We start from the raw sequence: 18,900 nt of genomic DNA, 5'->3' as shown, positions 1-18,900 counted from the left end.
ATTAACAGTGGAGCATGACTTTGAAATGTGAGGGTAAACTTTCTCCCAGAATAAACATATGTACCTTGCTCCTCTCCACAGCCAGCACTGAACAGCTGTACATGGGGGCTTAGCCCACACATTGGAGAAGCAGACCAAAATCACTTGTCTCTGTATTCTTCTGGCTCCCAAGAAAAGGGAGAGAAAAGCATCCTGGCTACACATCTTCATCCATGTATCAGGGATGGGGAGGAAGTGCCTCATCTTCCTAGGGGCAGGGTCGGGGGCAGGGGGATAAGGTTGGACCGGGGGAGAGGGAACTAGAAGTAAGTGCTTGTAACTCCATCCTCATCTCTACCCTACCCTATATCCTCCCCAAACAACTGTGCATGTCTCTATTCTGGGGGGTGGAAATTTTAAAACAGAAGCACAAGGTTTCTGTCCAAAGCCAATGTCAATGAATAAAATTGCGAACTTTAGCATTAATATATAACACTTGGAATTTTTTCGGGCCCAGCGTGATAGCGTACGGTTAAAGTCCTCGCCTTTATCACACCAGGAGCCCATATGGGTGCTGGTTTTAATCCCGACAGCCCTGCTTCCCATCCAGTTCTCTGCCTGTGGCCTGGAAAAGCAGTCAAGAATGGCCCAAAGCCTTGGGACCCTGCACCCATGCGGGAGACCCGGAAGAAGCTCCTGGCTCCTGGCTTTGGATTGGCTCAGCTCCAGCTGTTGGAGCCACTTGGGTGCAGATGGAAGATCTTCCTCTCTGTATTTCCTCTTCTCTGTATAGCCGCCTTTCCAATAAAAATAAATAAATCCTTAAAAAAAGAGAAAAATTTCAAGCTTAATTGGCTAATAAGAAATCCTCATTTAATTATAAAAACATGGATATAATTTTTTTTACATTTTATTTTTATTATTATCATTTTATGATACAAGTTTCATAGGCTCCTGGTATTTCCCTTATTCCAGCACCAGTCTCCCCCCTGTCTAGTTACTCTGTATTATTACTAAAGTATAGTTCTTCATACATAGTCCATCATTGCGGGCATGGACAATGGCAGAGAGTCCAGAATCCTATTGTCAAGATATAGTAAATAGTTTCATTGTAAGTCTATCTTTGTCTGGAAGTAGAAATGCATACTGCTTTGTATCTTCACATCTGGATTTAGTCTCCATTTCACAGCTACTGTACATCCCCTCAAATGAAAAGTCATAATACGAAACCAATAACAGAAAGAAAAATAGAAATTTACATTGCCATGAAGTTAAATAACATGTTATTAGATACGACAGTCTCCATTACACAGCTACTATACATCCCCTTAAATGAAAAGCCACAAAACAAAATCAACATCAGGAAGAAAAAAGAAATTAACAACACCGAGAAGTTAAGTAACATGCTACTAAATGACTAACATGTAGCTCAAGAAATGAACATTAAGAACCTTCTTGAAGAAAATGATGCTAATCTATTACCTATGATTTAATCAGAAAAGGTGTTTTGAAGACTAAATCAATGTTTTGAAGACTAAAGCAATGAACAACCCATTGCTAAAATGACAGGACCAAATTACCACCCATTCATATTAACCCTGAAAGTAATTGGCTTAAGCTCAATCAAACATCATAGATTAGTAGACTGGATTAAAAAGCAAAACACATCTATTTGCTGTCTACAAGAGACACATTTCACCAACAAAAATCAGCAGAAGTAATATCTCATGGATTTTAATGCTTTTGTCTTTGTTAGTTGCATCTCTTCAAAAACATGGATATAATTTTAAATAGTATTTAATAGCTCTCTCTATTTTCCATTTAACAAAAAAATTTTTTTAAGATTTATTTTATTTTCATTGGAAAGGCAGATATACAGAGAGGAGAGAAAGAGAGGAAGATCTTCCATCTGATGATTCACTCCCCAAGAAGCTCCAACAGCTGGAACGGAGCCAATCCAAAGCCAGGATCCAGGAGCTTCTTCCGGGTCTCCCGCATGGGTGCAGGGTCCCAAGGCTTTGGGCCATTCTCAACTGCTTTCCCAGGGCACAAGCAGGGAGCTGGATGGGAAGCAGGGCTGTCAGGATTAGAACCCGTGCCCATATGGGCTCCTGGTGCGTTCAAGACAAGGACTCTAACTGCTACGCTATCAGGCCGTGCCCTCTATTCTCCGTTTAAGCTAGGTCTTTCTCTTCTATCATCTTTAGTGTTTGGAGCAGTATCAGTTGCCAGTTCCAGTCAGTTTTACTTTCAAAGTCCTTTGTGTCCATCCCCAACAATCTCCATTTACTTCAGACTAAGAATTTTTTAATTATTTAACAGATTTTATTTTTTCTCCTACCCCACTTTCATTTTCCATCTGACTGCCCTTCAGCCCTAGGAATCAGGGCCAGCCCCAGGTGATGTGGCAAGGGATATACAAATTTTACTCCAGGTTCATGACAAGTGTACTGGCAATGAGATGCACAATGTGATAAAAATTATTTAAAAGGTAATAAAGTGAGTTCACACACACACACAAAGACACACAGCAGGTTGCCCTACACAGGGAAATACCCATCATTAAGTGTGCAATGGGCAAGAAGACCGGCTGAAAGGAGAAGGCGTGGGAAAGGGGAGACAGCAGAGCGTGTGCATAACACCTGCAGCCATGGCCTGCAGCACAAAAGAGAGACAGCCCCTTCCAATTGTCGTCTCTTTTATAAGGTTGGAGGTGGTGAATGTAGCTGTGATGCTGCCTGGAATACGGCACTTCCTCAAGTTCCACATGGAGCTTCACAACACTTACTTCTTTCGATTCCAAATAAAGTAGATTCACCCTGGGAAAGGACAGATTTTGATGAACAATTAGGAGGATAGAGTTGTATGGCTGGGAGTGAGTGGGTGGCTTATGGACACTTCCAGCTCAGCCAGCCCATTAGCTGCCTACCTATCCCATATCACAGGGACCCTCAGAGTAGTGTGAATTTGGTTTTACGCACTGTCCATCAGTCACATGGCAATATCCCTACCCATGAGCAGCTCATGGAGGTTTTTTGACCTGGCCTGCTGTATTCCAAGGTATTTACTTTACTCTCTCATCTTAGAGGATTGCACTGTTGAGTTTTCTCAGAAATGTCAAGGCCTTTCACTTACTTCTTGTAGAACATCCTGCTTTGCTCTTTCTCTTAAATTTGTGCTTTTTTTTTTTTAAGTTTAGTTGTTTTTATAGTTTGAAAGGCAGAGATAGAGGGGAGATAGACAAAGCTTCTATCCTCTGGGTCACTCTCCAACAGGGCCTACACAGGCTGAAGCCAGGAGCCTGGAACTCCCATGTGGGTGACAAGAGCTCAAGTATCTGAACCATCACCTTTTGCCATCACCAGGGTCATATTAACAGGTGTAGCTGGAGCTCAAAACAGACACTTCCCTGTGGAATACAGATCTCCCAAGCAGCACTTCGACAAGATGTGTGCTCCATGCTGGGGTTTTTTCCCCCCTGCTGAAAGAGCTGATCTTATCTTTCCCCATCGTGATCTCTCACTCTGTACCAACCCTTACTCTTGTCCTCACCCTTCCCCCTATTTCCTGGGAGAAATGTCTGACTTTAAATTCCTTCTACTGAACCCCTGGGCAATGCTTCTTCTTGGAGGCACCTCCTTTATTTTCAGCCATTTATTTCCAGGCCAACTTAACTATTGGATGCAAATAGGCACAGTGTCAACCCTACAACACACCAAGGAGTCCATGAAAATGTTTATTTAAAATTAGAAGATGATAATGAAGTGTTAAAGAAAATATAATAATTAGCATATAATACTTGTTTATTTCCCTTTAGAGCGATATAGTTGTATAACAATGTATGTGAACACATGTAGGTTAGTACATGTCTATATATATGCATGCTGCATATATTTATTTATTTATAAGTTACAGTATACATTTAAATTTATATGTTTACATAACATATACAGAGAGCATTTCATTTTTCAATTGAGGAAGGGGTCTATGAAAGCAAAAATATTTACAGTCCTTGCCAAATCTGAATTGGCTTTTTAAAAGTTTTGAAGATCAAGTTGGTTTGAGTTCATTTTCAGTAAAATATCATGTCAGAAGGCTAGCTAAAAAATGTTAGCATCAAAAACTAATTCTGGAGCTACTCTTGTTATGGGGCAGTGGAGTTAAGGCACAGCTTGCAAAGCTGATCCAATTCCCCATTGGTCTACTTCTAATCCAATTTGCTACTACTATGCCTGAGAAGGTGGTAGAAGACGGCCCACGCTCTTGGGCCCCTCCACCCACACGGGAGGTCAGATGGAGTTTCTGGTTCCTGGCTTTGGTCTGACCCAGCCCTGGCATTTGGGCCAGTGAAGCAGTGGACGAAGATCTCTGCACTCTGTGTCTCTTCCTCTCTCTCTGATATTCTGCTTTCAACAACAACAAAACAGTAATCCTGGAATGCTTAATTAAAACTGATGGTAACTATGATTATTATTATTATTATTTTAAAGTTTGGAGACAGAAGAGGAGCAACAATACCTCGCCTCAAGCTTTATTAACATCTCTACTGATTCATTACAAGGTGGCAAGAAGTATTTAGTTTGGGTACAAGCTGCAAATGTGCTAGGCACAGAGACATCAGAACCACTGCAAATTGACCTGGATGATATAGGTAAAGTATAAGAAATTCAGTAACATTTTTAGTAAACCTAGTTCATGCTGAGCTGTTCAAATAAAGTCTAGAGCTAAAACAGGGTCTCAAAGTTCTTGCAGATCATAATAAAGAAAACAGAAATTAGTCATAACCCTTCCTGCAAGAGACGACTCAGAGATGAGTTCTGCCACCATTTTCACTTATGTCCCTTTTTACACAGATGTAGGTGCTTCGACAGAAATTTTTGGAAATTTCTTATATTCCACCCATTGTTCTTAGAGCCAGAGAAAATCAAAGAAAGCAGAAACCTGCTGTGACATAAGTTTTAATCTACCAGAAAGATGGAAATAAGGATTACAACAAAGCGATGAGTCTTGTGTTGTTGAAAGTACAGTATACCAGAGCACTATATTATATACATTTTCTTATTTTGAGAGATTTTAAAAATACATGTAAAATGTTAAAGAATTGTGTGAACACCTCTTTGTTTACAAGCCAGATTTAATAGGTGATCACCTTTTTACTTCAGATATTTTAAGGTTTTCTGCTTTTTAAAAACTTAAAATAAGTCACAAACACTTCTATTAATTTAATCTGTAATATTTATTTTAGAATAATAGTTTTAAGATCTGAGTATATAATAATTCAGTCCCTTCTCATTGGAAATCTTCACTGTTTTCAGTTTTGTTTTGTTTGCTGCTGGCAATTATATTGACATAAATAAATTTGTGGTAAACTTCTTTATAAGTTCCTCACTGATAGCAAAAAAAAATTCCAAGGCCTAATTACTCATGAGCCTTTTACAACTACATATAGTTCTTAAAATCAAAATTCAGAGGCCATGAAGGGTAAATAATCGCTGTTTTTGGAGATAAAGTACAACTGATGTCTGTTACTGTTAAGAATGATTTCAACAGGTGACCATCATTAAACAATTGCTATATTTATATACATTCCCCTGCTACATAAAATAGGAACATTTTTGTGAAAGCAGAGTGTTAATCCAACATATTGCCAAACCAGATTTTGTGAACTGGATGCAAAATCAGGAAAGAGGAGAAATTTTTTTTTTTACATATACCTTTTGTTAATAAGTTCAGGCCTGGAATTTTGTTAGGATTAGATGAGGTGGCAGGTAAGGGAAAGAAAGAGCTATTAGAATTAGGATTAATAGAAATGAAGAATGATAGAAATAGATTTTCCTTAATGACAAACTGGCTCCTTCATAATAAATTAGCAAATAAAAAGTTAATCATTAATCAGATCATATATATTTTTTTGTTTTTGAGGTTTAGCATGTCTATGTACTGACGAAAAATGCACCAGTTTCTTGTAGGCAGGTTTTAAACTGCTAGGTTGTGTTTTGTTTTGTTTTTCTAGTGATACCTTCTGCATCCATCATTGTCAGGGCTGAGAACATAAACGCCACAGTGCCTAAGACTATCGTTTACTGGAATAGTCAAACCACCATTGAAAAGGTTTCCTGTGAAATGAGATACAGGGCTACAAAAAATCAAACTTGGAATGTAAGTTAAACTTCCATAATTCTTTAATATGTGTGTTCATTATTTAAAAAGAAAAGCAATCAGCTGTCGGGGGCAACAGTAGACTTAGAATGATCCATAGTGGTTACCGTATACTTCCAAACACAGAACTGCTTCCTGTGAAATCCTCTTGCCTTTTACAAACTGCTAAATATACAAATCTCAGCTCAGGGGAATCTGTCCACTTAGCTCCTTGTAATCCATGGCAGCAAAATTTACACTGCATTTCAAACACAATGATCGTGGATATGAAATCTAAGTAGTCCATGCCAAAACTCCACAGGCATCCAGGGAAGTAAAAATTGTTCAAAAAAGGGAATTTAGATTTATGGATTTCTCTTTTTCAATAAGAATGTGCAATTCAAAGCATAAGATTTGTTGTTAGTACAGATCTTAGTCTTAGAAGAACTTAAAGTAAAAGTGAACATCTACCAGGATGGGATCGGTTTTACTGCCAAGGGCGCTGGGTATTCATGATTCATACAGCTCAGTCCTTACAAATTATCAACTTGAAAATCACGTGAAGTTTGACCCATGCCTGCAATTGCCTTGGCAGGATCAGACCAAATGATTGGTTGGGCTGGACATTCACGACCCCAACAAATTGGCCATGTCTAAACATGAACAGAAATAGGTATCTTCGGGGAGGCATGGTTGCAAAGTTCATTAATAAAATCAAACATCTATAACAATGCAATCAAAACTCATTAGCTTGGCCTGTTCAGGAACACTAATAGGTTTTAGGAAAAAATTCCAATTTGATGTACCATAATGGAAAAACAAATGCCATTTAACTGTTTTCAAGTACAACGAACTGGTGTATAGCACAATTGAAAAATATTTTCTGACTTTATTTATGTAAGAGTTATTATCAGCTGTGAGTTAGCAGTGTACAGGGGCTTAAATAAAATGATATGTATTTGGCACACTAAGACATCCATGAGATGTAATTTGGTGCTTTTTTGGTGAGTCACGTGATTCCAAAGGCTTCTGTTGCTACAGCCTCATTGTTCTGAATGTCAGTGAGATGCTGGGGGTCACTGGGGGCGATGCTGCTCTGATTTACTGACGCATCCTAAGGGCTTCCTTTACCTTTCTCACTTAACCCACATGTGAATTTTACAGTTGTCTGACTGCACTGAAGTAGCAGTTCATGTGCCACTGTGTCAGTAACCAGGTGAAGATCCTGCTGGACTCCCTTTGCTTGTAGAAAATCTGGGTAAATTTCAAAAACAATCCAAATGCAATAGTCAGATTCTGCATTAAGTGACATGTTCCATTGCAGGCCTTTCTGTCATGACACAATAAAGGGGAGATACTAAGAACGCCAAATCCCTTTATTTGGTGTGAAGAAGAAATAGGCTATAAGAATGCTTAAAAACAAAAAGGAATCTCAGTTGTTTGTGCTTAAAACAGGAATGTATCTTGAGAAATGTGCTGTTAGGCAATTGGATTGTGCAAACATCATAGCTGCGATTACACAAACTTAGCGCAGTCACTTGACGCAACCGTGAGGCATGGTAAACATGAGCCGCCCGAGGCTAGCCTAGGGAGGCACGGCACACTGCGCCGGAGCCAACATGCTTTTATAAGCAGAAAGGAGAGAGGCCAAAATCACCACAAACAGTGGAGCAGATGCACACACCAGCATCACAACCACTTACTGCCAGAGCATCACGTGCAGGCTGTAATCATGTGTGCTGTACTTCCACGGGCAGCACAGTGAGCTTGTTAACCCCAGCCCCACCGCAAAGGCATGGGTAACGCCTTGGGCTGCGCAATCAGGACAGCTCTGCCTTCCAACTCTTGTGCTCTTTAAGCAACGGAACTCATAAAGACCGCACAGAACACATGAAACCTTTCCAGCAGCCCACAAAATCCAAATCCGGGTTTCCTAGAGCAAAAGCAGAGAAAAACATTGGCTAGAATTAGCACATGGAGAGGGCAGTAAACAGCTTCCAGTCAGGCCATAAGCAAGATGAAGAAGGTCAGAGGGCGGAGAAAGCCTGCCCTCAACCCCTCCCAATCCCAGCCCCACACCTTGCAGGCTCACCTGAATGGCATAAAGGCCCCCAGGTGGGCTCTCTCTTCTCCTTCTGGCCTCCTTCCACCCCCTCCTGCCCCTTCCTCCACATCTCCCCACCACCCTGCCCGGTTCCTGCCCCGCTGGAATAAAATCTCCTAAAATACAAAAAAAGATGGAAAGAATAAAAGAAAAGGTAAGCGTTGGAGTCTGTTAAGATCCTGCTAATGGGGCTGACCACGTGCAGTGGCGTGTGTGCACTTATGGTGTGTCTACAGAGCATGGACATTGGGGGCGGCGGCATGCGTCCCCACTCTGTGCCTGGCTTAGCCTAGCATGGGCGTCTTCAAGCAGAGAGCGCCCCGGAGCATTTAACTGCTCGCCCCCTGCCCGTGAGGGTGCAACAGAGACCAGGGCTGTCCCTTGAGCAAGACAGGTGGGAAAGGTTAGAGAAATAAGCCGTACCTAAGACGTTCCTCAAGTCTGCCAATGGAGTCGCTCGGATTACCCTTGTTTCCCGGGGTGGCTGATATGGAAACCCTTGTGTTACTGCAGGACAAGAATTTCAGTGAGAGAGATTGGAGATAAGCAAGCGGGAATGCTTGATAACAGATCAAGTTGGTTTCTCAGCAGGAAACTGAGTGCCCCCACGGCTGCATTGGAGATTTTATGCGTGTAGGGTGATTTCTTCCCCACTATGACTACCCTCCCCACTGTGACTACCCCTACCCTTCTTGTGGCATATGGAAGGCTGTACACACAAACAATGCTCGCCCAATGACTGGGGTTGAGGGGTGAGGATTGTGACGCAGTGCGATCAGCCAGAAAGATCCCGGAGTCTTGGGCCAGAAGATTGCCCTGGGATTTCTCGGGGAGAGGACAGAAACTAATTCCAGGAAGATTCCCAAGTGCTGTGTCTCCTCTACTATGTTATCACACAGGACAGGAATGTTCCCAGGCACAGAACCTCCCCCACCATTGGAAGTCCATCGTTGGGTGGACTTCTGATGTGCAAGCATTGGGTTACTTTCAAGGCATCTAGGTCTCTTCCCTCATTCAATTACACAGACTTTCTGGCTTTAAAAAATATGTATGTATTTATTTTTATTGGAAGTCAGATTTACAGAGAGAAGGAGAGATAAGTGGTTCACTCCCCAAGTGGCTGAAGTGGTTGGAGCTAATCTGACCTGAAACCAGGAGCCAGGAGCCTCCTCTGGGTCTCCCACATGAGTGCAGGGTCCCAAAGCTTTGGGCCGTCCTCTATTGCTTGCCCAGGCCACAAGCAGGGAGCTGGAAGGCAAGTGGAGTATCTGGGAAAAGAACTGGCACCCATATGGGATCCTGGCACAAGCAAGGCGAGGACTTCAGCCACTAGGCTACTCTACCGGGCCCTTTCCTGGCTTTTCTCTGCACACAACACAAATAGATGATTTCTAGTGCTAAAATCATTGGTTACAGTCTGCCAAAGAACTGAAGTGACATGCAAGAAACATTCACTTCTCACCATCCAGGTCGGAGGATGGAAGGAGGGTTCTACTGGTACAGCTGAGATTGGACCTATGCTTGCAGTTCAGCTAGGCCTGACCATGAGCTCTCCTCCACGTGTCAATACTCCTTTCCTGGAACTACGTCATATTTATGCCAGTGGCAGAGAGTAAGAGTGCCTGATCCCAGTCCTTCCGACACATTTGTGATTTCTGCTTGCCTGTGTGGACCAATAGTCCACTGGCCCATAGAAGCCACATGGCCAAATGCAGTCAGTCTGGCAGGATCCTTAAGGCTGCATGGCAAAGGCCAAGGATATAAGACAAGGAAAAGAGATGAGCCATTGTAGCAGGTTCCACAACATGTAATCAAGAAAACACTGCACCACAAGTTCTAGGTTAGAACTAGTCCCTGCTAGGACTGCACTGTCTTTCCTAACAGTAAAGAATAGCCCTGCTGTTACTCTTACCTGCCTGTTTCCTAAATGTGGGCATCCCCTTTATACTTTCTCTCTCGTCACACTGTTGCTATTTTCATTCACTCCCCAGGCCTCTTCAACATCTGCAGGTTAGAATTTGAATACCTCTTTAGACCCGCCAAACCACGGTCCACATTGCCAGCTGCTTGTAAGCATCTTCATGGACTCTCATCCAAAGTAGAGTTCTCAGCTGCCAGCAGCAAATGATGCCCACTCCTGTGCACTGTTTCAAGGGCATTTACCTACTTCTGTTTCCCCAGGCCAGAAGAAGAAGATTCTAGAAGACATGGCTGTGTCATTATAATTTTTGTATCTCCACTGATTTTATAAGATCTAGAGTGTGATAATTTATGAAGCATTTGCTATTATTATTACTTGCTTTCCACAGTGTCTCGCATCAGTGATAGCAAGGCAGGGAAGTCTTGACTATAAATTAAGTCATGAGATTAATGACTTCTTTCTCTACATAACCTAGGTAAGAGTGTAGGTAAACTTCTTTTTAAAAAACATATTAAGCTTTGCAGCATATAAGGTTCTGTCCCAGCTATCCAACTCTGTATTTGTATTGTGAAAACAGTTATACATGATATGTAAATAGAGTTGTTTCAATAACATTTTATTCAGAGCAATGAAATTTGAATATCACATAATTTCCATGCATAATGGAAAGTTCTTTTTTTGCCTTTCTTCCATTTCCAACCATTTAAAAATATGAAGAGCAGTTTAGCTTATGCCACACAAAACTGAATATTCACTGCTCCTCCTTCGCCCGTGAGGTGTGGGTAGGATACCCAAACCCCTGGCTTCAGGGACACCTGCCTGCTGCTACCATTTGGGGGCTGTATTCGATGGATGAAAATTTCCTGTCTGTCTGTCTCCCCTCTCTTTCAAATAAATAACAATATATGTACATATTTAAAGAATATCAATCTTCATAATTAGAAAAATTCTTCCCAAATTGTTGTTATTTGATAGAGGAAATGAGAAGGAATGTTGTTGTAGCTCACAAGGACTCTGTTGTGAAGTTTTCCCTGTGTATTTTTTCTGCTAAATATTTGTCTACATTTCTCAAAACACTGCTAATAAACAAATTCTATGGCGTTGTATCCCCCAGCAAGTCCGTGATCAACATACCCTGAGTCCCCAACGCCATTGCCACAGTCCTGGCTCCTGACTTCTCCACCTGCTCTGACTGGGACCCTGCACTCTTCGTAGCCATTGCTTGCATTGTGCTTTGTCCTCACATGGTTTTAGTAAACCAAATTTCACCTCTTGTTGCAATTCTTTAAAGACAAGGTTCGGAATCTTGACCCATGTTTAAAAATCCCCCATTGAAAACTCTATTCGTGTTTGTAGCCAGTTCGGGCTCAATAGGTTCGGTGTCCATCAAATGGAAACTTTGCTCAACCCTAAGTTTTCAGGCAGCATTGTGAGGAAGCTGTTGAGGTGTCCCTGGTTCTGGCTGTTGTTCTGTGAATTGTTCTCTGCAATCGAAGCCTAAGCAGGGATAATTATTTTCTTCACAGGTTGGGGGAAAAACTGTAGCCATGGGAGTCACCTTCAGTATGATTTCATCCCTTCTTCAATTACCCAGTTGTAAGCAAATTTGCTTGGGGAGTGCTTCCATAAACTTTATAGGACATCAAAATTATTATCATTTTTTCCACCCAAACATTAGCATACATTTGATATTTTTTTCTCTTCTTTGGATTTGTGAAGAATTCATGCTCTGGTAGAGGCCCTTTTCAACATCATGTCTCAAAGTCCTGTTCAAACACAACCAATGAACATGAGCTTATTTTCCTGAAAGAATGCTTTCTTATTATTATTATTAATTGTATTACATTATGTGACACAGTGTTGTAGGCACTGGGATTCCCCCCACCCCTCCCCGAACCCTCTCCCCATGGTGGATTTCTCCACCTTGTTGCATTACCACAATTCAAATTCAGTTGAGGTTCCTGAAAGAATACTTTTAATTCTATGCATAATTGATTCATGACACACATTTTCCCTGAACTTTATGGAGGCTTCCTGTATTAGGCCTTGTAATCTGCCTTAACCTATAATAAACTCAGTTTAACTGAGTAGAGCTCTCCAAAAGTTATCGTTAGGAAGTAAAGTTGTTTCATTTTTCTGGAAGAATTATTTAACTATATTTCCACTACAGAAAGGGAAGAATCTAACAATTGTTAGCAAATCTCTCCTTCCCCTCATTATGAAGAAAATATGACAGGTTGGACTTCCTTGGTATTGAAAAGTTTGAAACAGTTGTCAAGCTCAAAGCAATGTGTAATACAGTTTTAGTGTTTTAAATATGTTTTTGATTTTATGTGACCATGTCTTACAAGGATACTTCAAAATGTTCATGAAAAAATTGAATTAATGAGTCTTATTTTGGTGCCAAAAAAATTGAAATCGATGCTTAGCTTTCTCATGATAGATATTTCTCAGATCTTGCTAGAGGCTTTTGCACTAAAATGAACTCATAATTTTGATTCTGTCTTACCATGAAGGTTTTGAAGAACATTTGCTTAGGCAGTGGTCAGTTCTGTCTTGCTTCCTCAGGTTCTGAAAGAGTTCTTGGAAGAGTGCAGTTGCTTGTACACATCTGCTGATGGAACAATCATTGTGTTTTCACTGTTTTGTCATCCATTTTAGGTTAGAAAATTTGACGCCAACTTTACATATGTGCAGCAGTCAGAGTTCTACTTGGAGTCAAACACTACTTACGTATTTCAAGTGAGATGTCAACAAACAGGCAACAAGTACTGGCAGCCCTGGAGTTCATCCTTCATTCATAAGATGCCGGAAACAAGTGAGTGTACTCTTTATTCTCCTACTCTGCTTGTTTATACCTTTCTAACTGCATATTTTTTTCCTTCTTGACTTAGAGTAGAATTGGCAGAACTTTTACAGGTCAGGTGGAAATATTTCAACTGTCACTTCATCCTGATTTCACTGAGACTGACTGCGGTGGATTCAACAGTTCTCATACATTCAGCACATGGGGCTGTCTGCTTAAAACTCATGTTCAGCATTCCCACTCCATGGTGGGAAGGGAAGGTTTCTCAAAATTCACACGGCCACAAATGTCCTGTGTGAATGTGGAGTATACAGTAATCAAAGATCTTGTCAAGAAAAATATTTAAAACATTAGCTTCTTCAGACCATCTCTTAAAATACATTCTGCTAGAGGAAACACAAATAGTATCAACAAATATTGATTAGCTACTGCATGTAAACCAATCTGAAAGAGTTGAAACAGTGTAACATGAGATTAATTATTTTCCCAACCATAGTATCTAGCTATTGTTTATCTTTAGACGTTTTTGTATTCCTAATATTGTTGGCTTATTTTATATCCACTTACTCAAATAATTCTATAACATCTGATCCCAATGGAATATGTAATTAGCAAGTTACACTAACCAAGTGTAAGAATCATAAAATGTATCTTTTATTACAGTCATAATGCTTCAATAACAACCTTGTTCATATGAAGACACCTCCCTACCATAGGTAGTTTATGCACTGGATTTAAAACTTTCTTCTTAATGCTGAAGGATTTAAGCATAATCACAGTATTGTTAATATCATTATTATTATTATAACATCTTAAGATTATGTTACAGGAATGCTCTGGCATCGTTAGTAGTAGCTAATGAGAGGGAGCAAAAATCAAGTGAGCTGAAAGGTTCTTTTAGCGCCCCCTACTGTCCACATCTTAAAACTACATTAAAGGAAGAATTTTATTTTTTCTCCCAAAGTATTTCCATTTAAAATTATTTATTATTTGTTTGAGAGGTGCAGAGACAGAAAAGAGAAACATCAGGTGGACAGGACTCCTACCTGCTGCATCATTCTCCAAGTGCACACAACAGCTGCAACAGGGCTGGGGCCAGAGTCGGGTACTTGAAACCCAATCCATCCCTCCCATGTGAGCAGCAGAGACCCAACCATTCAGACCACCAATGCTGTATGCCAGGATGGTCTTTGTTTAAAGCTCTTAAATGTCAGGAGGTAGGGAACAAGAACAACACACTTGCTCTTCAGTTGTCTGAATTTAAAGGCATTTTTCCCAAAGGAGTAAAGTTATTAAAAGGCAAAATATCAGCTCAGTCCTCCTGAAAACTCTGACTCATCTAGATTTAGCATCTTATCTAAGACTATTTCTTAATGCAAATTTCTATGTAAGACACTAAATGAGGAGCAGTGAATATATGCTATGGAAAGTGCTAACGTTAAAGCTTTTTGAGATATATTTCTTCATTTTTGGGGTTTGCAAAAGCAGTACAAGCTTATGGTAAAGTACTTGCTATTACATTTAAAATTTTTTCCTATTCACTTATTTTTCTACTGATTGATGCTATGTATTGATTTTTCTACTGATTGATACTGATTTATATCCTGATTTTCTTACTTAATCTACCTTATTGACCATTTTTAAGACCATTTTAAAGGCTGCATATCCTTTCAATTTATGAATGTATTATAATTTGATCATTTTCTATTTAAATCATATTACATGAATAAGTAAGTCATAAAAATTCGGTCACTTCCATTTTTTTCACTATCACCGAACTTATCTGACTTATTACGAACTCGCTTCATTTCTTTATGTCTAAAGAAGAATCATTGCTCAAAAGCTAAACACGTTTTAAAATGCAGATGTCTGTTGCCAAATATGCTTCATAATAAATCTGTAATGTTGATTGCTTTTTAAAAAGGCATCATGAAAGGACCAACACTCCCTCAGTCACTCCTGAAACGCCTAGTTAGACTTCTCCATGCGTCAAGCGCTTGCTAGATGCTTGCAGAGCAAAACAAAATCCCTGCCTTCAGGAAGTTTCATTCCAGAGAGAATAAACCTTAAACACCAAGCATAATCATTACGTAACTACACAACATTGCAAATCAAAGTATAATAAAAGCAGTAAGATTCAGATGTCACAGCTGAAGTTGGAATTTCTGGTAATGGCTAAAAAACAAAAAGGTGAAGTTTCCCTGATGTTATATTGGTTGACCAGCGTATTTGATAGAAAGGTTTTGTGGCAGCCAAACTGTCCCCACAATGAAAGGTTTGTGTGGGAGCCAACAGAGCCCAGGCAGGAATGCTCCCCCACTGCGGAAGTCTCCTGTTTTAGTCTCCAGAATTCCTGTGTGGGCATTACTGCTGTGAGTCATCGCAATATCATGTGCCTTCAAAAATCTTACCCAACTAGCACTGTGGGACAAATTGCCAAGTAGAGGCGGGCGGTACTGCTGTCCCTGCCGCCTCGGATCCTCCTCCTAGTTTTCTCAGACTTTAGAAACCTGGCCTCAGTAAGAAACCAAACCAACTCATTTGCAGGAAAGGCTAGAAATAACATGTCAGATTCATTCTTTCTTTTTTCCCCCCTTAGAATATTTGCAGTTTAGCTCTATACTAAACATAGAGAGAGAAAGAGAGGAAGAAAATCAGTTCTTCAGAATACAACATCCGGCTTTAAGCAAGCACTCACTTTATTCTATCTTAGTATGGTAGCAGGGGATCAGTAAGGGCTGGACCATTGGGTAGCTTCAGGAGAAGTCAGTAAGATCCAACACTTGTTGGATGCTTTCTGTGCGCTGGGAGCTGGATAAGGTGCATTTCACTTCTCAATTGTCCCTTTTCACTGCAACCCTGGAGAAGCAGCATGATCCTTATTCCACTGTGTGGGTGAAGCCAGTGAGGCCTGGAGGAGGCAGCAGTTTTGTCAAGTGTTACCAAACTTGGAGATGGTAGAGCTGGGGATAACTCAGGCTGTGGGATTTCAGCGCTTTCCCAGTATTTATTATTCTGCCAATCTTCTTCCTGAGAAATACAGGCAGGTCTTACCTTGTCTGCCTCCACCCCATCGGTCACCTGGCCTAGTCCTCTCGTACGCAGTTGCTGGTAATAAAACTGAACCAGCACAGCTTCATTTCCAATAGAGGGTTTGTTATGCGAATACATCAGAAAAGTACCATTTGCTTATACCAACCTTGGTCAGAATACAAATTATAGAAGCAGGTTTTGGTTTGCTTCTATAAAGGTTTTGGTTTACTTTGAAATTCCACAACTCTAGGAACCCTGAGAGGCACAAATCTGAGATGAGGATGACATACAAGTAAAAGTGTACGTGCTGGACCACTGCATGGCATATCTGCTGCATTCTCGCACCAGCCCAGATGCAGGAGAGCAGCACAGCTCAGGGTGACGTCTCTGGGTCACCTGAAGTGCCAGGGCGCTGGTCCTTCTGCAGTGCTGAGCAAGAACCCCTGCCAGTGACAGATGGAGAAAGATTTTTTTGAAATGATCAGAGCAGCTCCAAGCTTATCAACACCTTCCCACTCACACAGGAGGAACTGAGTGAAGGCAGGTATTGCTCACACAATACAGAAGAGAAGTGGAGGCACTGGGGGCAGGTGTGCCCAGCGGTGCCGTACCTGAGTGCTGCTCTTAACCACAATGATAGGTTATTCCTTTAATGCAACATTTCTCAAATATCCTTAGCCAGTGTCTGCCATTTTGGCTGAACAATCACAGAATGGACAAAAAGTTTGCCTAAAATAAAAAAAAAAACAGAAGGGAAATCAAAGCCAGCAACTGCCCACTTCAGATTCTATTGAAAATGGTTAATTCCTAAAAGCATATTTCAGCATTCCTGACCTCAAGCAGGAAGGCTTTTGTGTCCATCACCCAGTCTTGAGGTTTCTAACTTTCTGGAGGTAAAAGACTTGCCAAAGATTACTCTTCTTGGCCATTGTGGAAGTGGGGGTGTGAGTGGACAGACCAAGCAGGCTGAACACTACATCACTGACAATCAAGACTATGGAAAAATCAGCAAGTAAAAATCTAAAAAGAACCATTGCTCTAGAGGCCAGACACCCTATATGGGGCCAGAAGTGTCATGAAGGATAATACAGGATATAGGCAGGGCGCATGGATGGAAAAGGAGACACCAGTTGTCCAACCCTTCATTAAGTGTTTGTAGGAGCCGGAGGAGGATGGCTGGGAGACTCTTGGGAAGTCGTCTCTCATGTTGAGATCCCCCCATGCTTCCTCTTTGCTCACACAGCTTGTCAGCACAGGGTCCCAAGCAGCACAGCTGCCCCAGCTCATCTCCCTGCTGCACAGTGCCCCCTTGTGCCCAGACCTTGCACTCCCTCTGGATTCAGGCTGCAGCTGAGACCAGCTGATCCACCAGCCTGCACAGTTACTATAAAGTCTTGGATACCAAAAAAAAAAAAAAAAAAAAAAAAAATCAGGGCAGAAGGACCCTGCAAGGAAGATCATTAGTCAGTGGGAAAACCCACACTGAACCTTGAGCACTAGACACTAGACACTGCTCGTGTGAGAAAGGTGAAATGGAGCCTTGGAAACAGGACAGTTTTCTCACTTCTGCCCAATACAGCAGATCCTTCTAGAATGAAACTGCAGCACAGGCTCCCTTCTCTCCATAATGGGAGTTAGAGGCCTGTGGGGAGGGTGGTCACAGTGCATGCTAATTAACTTGCTGCCATTGCTACATGTCTGAAAAACATTTCCCAAAGGAAACACTACTGGTTCCTGCATTACCTCTGAGTCCTTAGAGATTCTCATTAATTTTGCAGGACTTTTAGTGACTAAAAGAGAAAAAGTTAATCTTGGGCCATCAGAACTAAATGTGATACTAAATATAATGCAAATTAGATGGTGGCTCAAAAATTCTATCATCTGTAATTATTTTGTGATTTGTGACTCATCCATATTGAGATGGATTATAATATAGAATCTGCATTATAAGACTGTGCTAATTAGACATACAGGCACATGGTGATTCTTAACAATCACTTTATTTTATTTTTCATATATTTGACAGGGAGGGAGGGAAAGAGGAAAAGAGAAGGAAAAAGAGAGATAACACTGCCAACTTACTAATTCATTGTCCAAGTGCCTGCAATGGCCAGGGCTAGGTGGGCAGAAGCTGGCAGCAGGGAATTCAATCCAGGTCTCCCTACTAGGGGGAAGGGATCTCGTTCCTTGAGCCATAACCATTGCCTCCAAGGCTCTCCAATCACAGGAACCTGGAATTGGAAGCTAGAGTCAGTGTGGGATATAGACATCCAATGTCTTAACCTTTACATGTGTCTGCTGTAACTCTTTAATTTCCACTCAGTCTTCTTCAGGTCATGTTTCCCCCCCCCCCAAAAAAACACTAGGTTTCTATATAGAATAAAACATCTCAAAGTGGTGAGCATCCGGCCTATCAAGACAGGAGTTCATACATCCCATATTGGAGTTCCCGGGCTTGAGTTCTGGCTGTGCTTCTGATACCAGCTTCTTTCTAATGCACTTTCTTTTTTTTAAAGATTTATTTTTATTATTTTTTCATTGGAAAGGCGGATATACAGAGAGAGGAGAGAGAGAGAGAGGAAGATCTTCCGTCCGATGATTCACTCCCCAAGTGAGCGCAACGGGCCGATACTATGCCGATCCGAAGCCAGGAGCCTCTTCCGGGTCTCCCGCACGGGTGCAGGTTCCCAAAGCTTTGGGCCGTCCTCCACTGCTCTCCCAGGCCACAAGCAGGGAGCTGGAAGGGAAGCGGGGCTGCCGGGATTAGAACCGGCGCCCATATGGGATCCCAGGGTTGCAAGGCGAGGACTTAACCACTTGCGCCACCGCGCCGGGCCCTCTAATGCACTTTCTGGGATGGCTCAAGTAGCTGGTGTCCAGCCATCCACATGGGAGATCTGAACCTGGTTTTCTGCTCCT

At 41.4% G+C, this 18,900-nt stretch overlaps 1 protein-coding gene across 1 annotated transcript in view; it reads left to right on the top strand.

Annotated features, from left to right (window-relative positions):
• Positions 1-18,900, top strand: part of IL23R (interleukin 23 receptor) — a 53,728-nt gene that overhangs the window by 18,954 nt on the left and 15,874 nt on the right. The window contains exons 5-7 of the mRNA XM_040978396.1: positions 4,470-4,630; positions 5,993-6,138; positions 12,804-12,960. Coding sequence (XP_040834330.1) covers positions 4,470-4,630; positions 5,993-6,138; positions 12,804-12,960 — 464 coding nt within the window. The remainder of the gene's footprint in view (positions 1-4,469; positions 4,631-5,992; positions 6,139-12,803; positions 12,961-18,900) is intronic.

This window comes from Ochotona curzoniae, unplaced genomic scaffold (genome assembly GCF_017591425.1).
Source record: "Ochotona curzoniae isolate NIBS_2020 unplaced genomic scaffold, NIBS_Ocur_1.0 contig_291, whole genome shotgun sequence".
Lineage (NCBI taxonomy): Eukaryota > Metazoa > Chordata > Mammalia > Lagomorpha > Ochotonidae > Ochotona > Ochotona curzoniae.
This window is presented reverse-complemented; position numbering and strand designations above follow the sequence as displayed.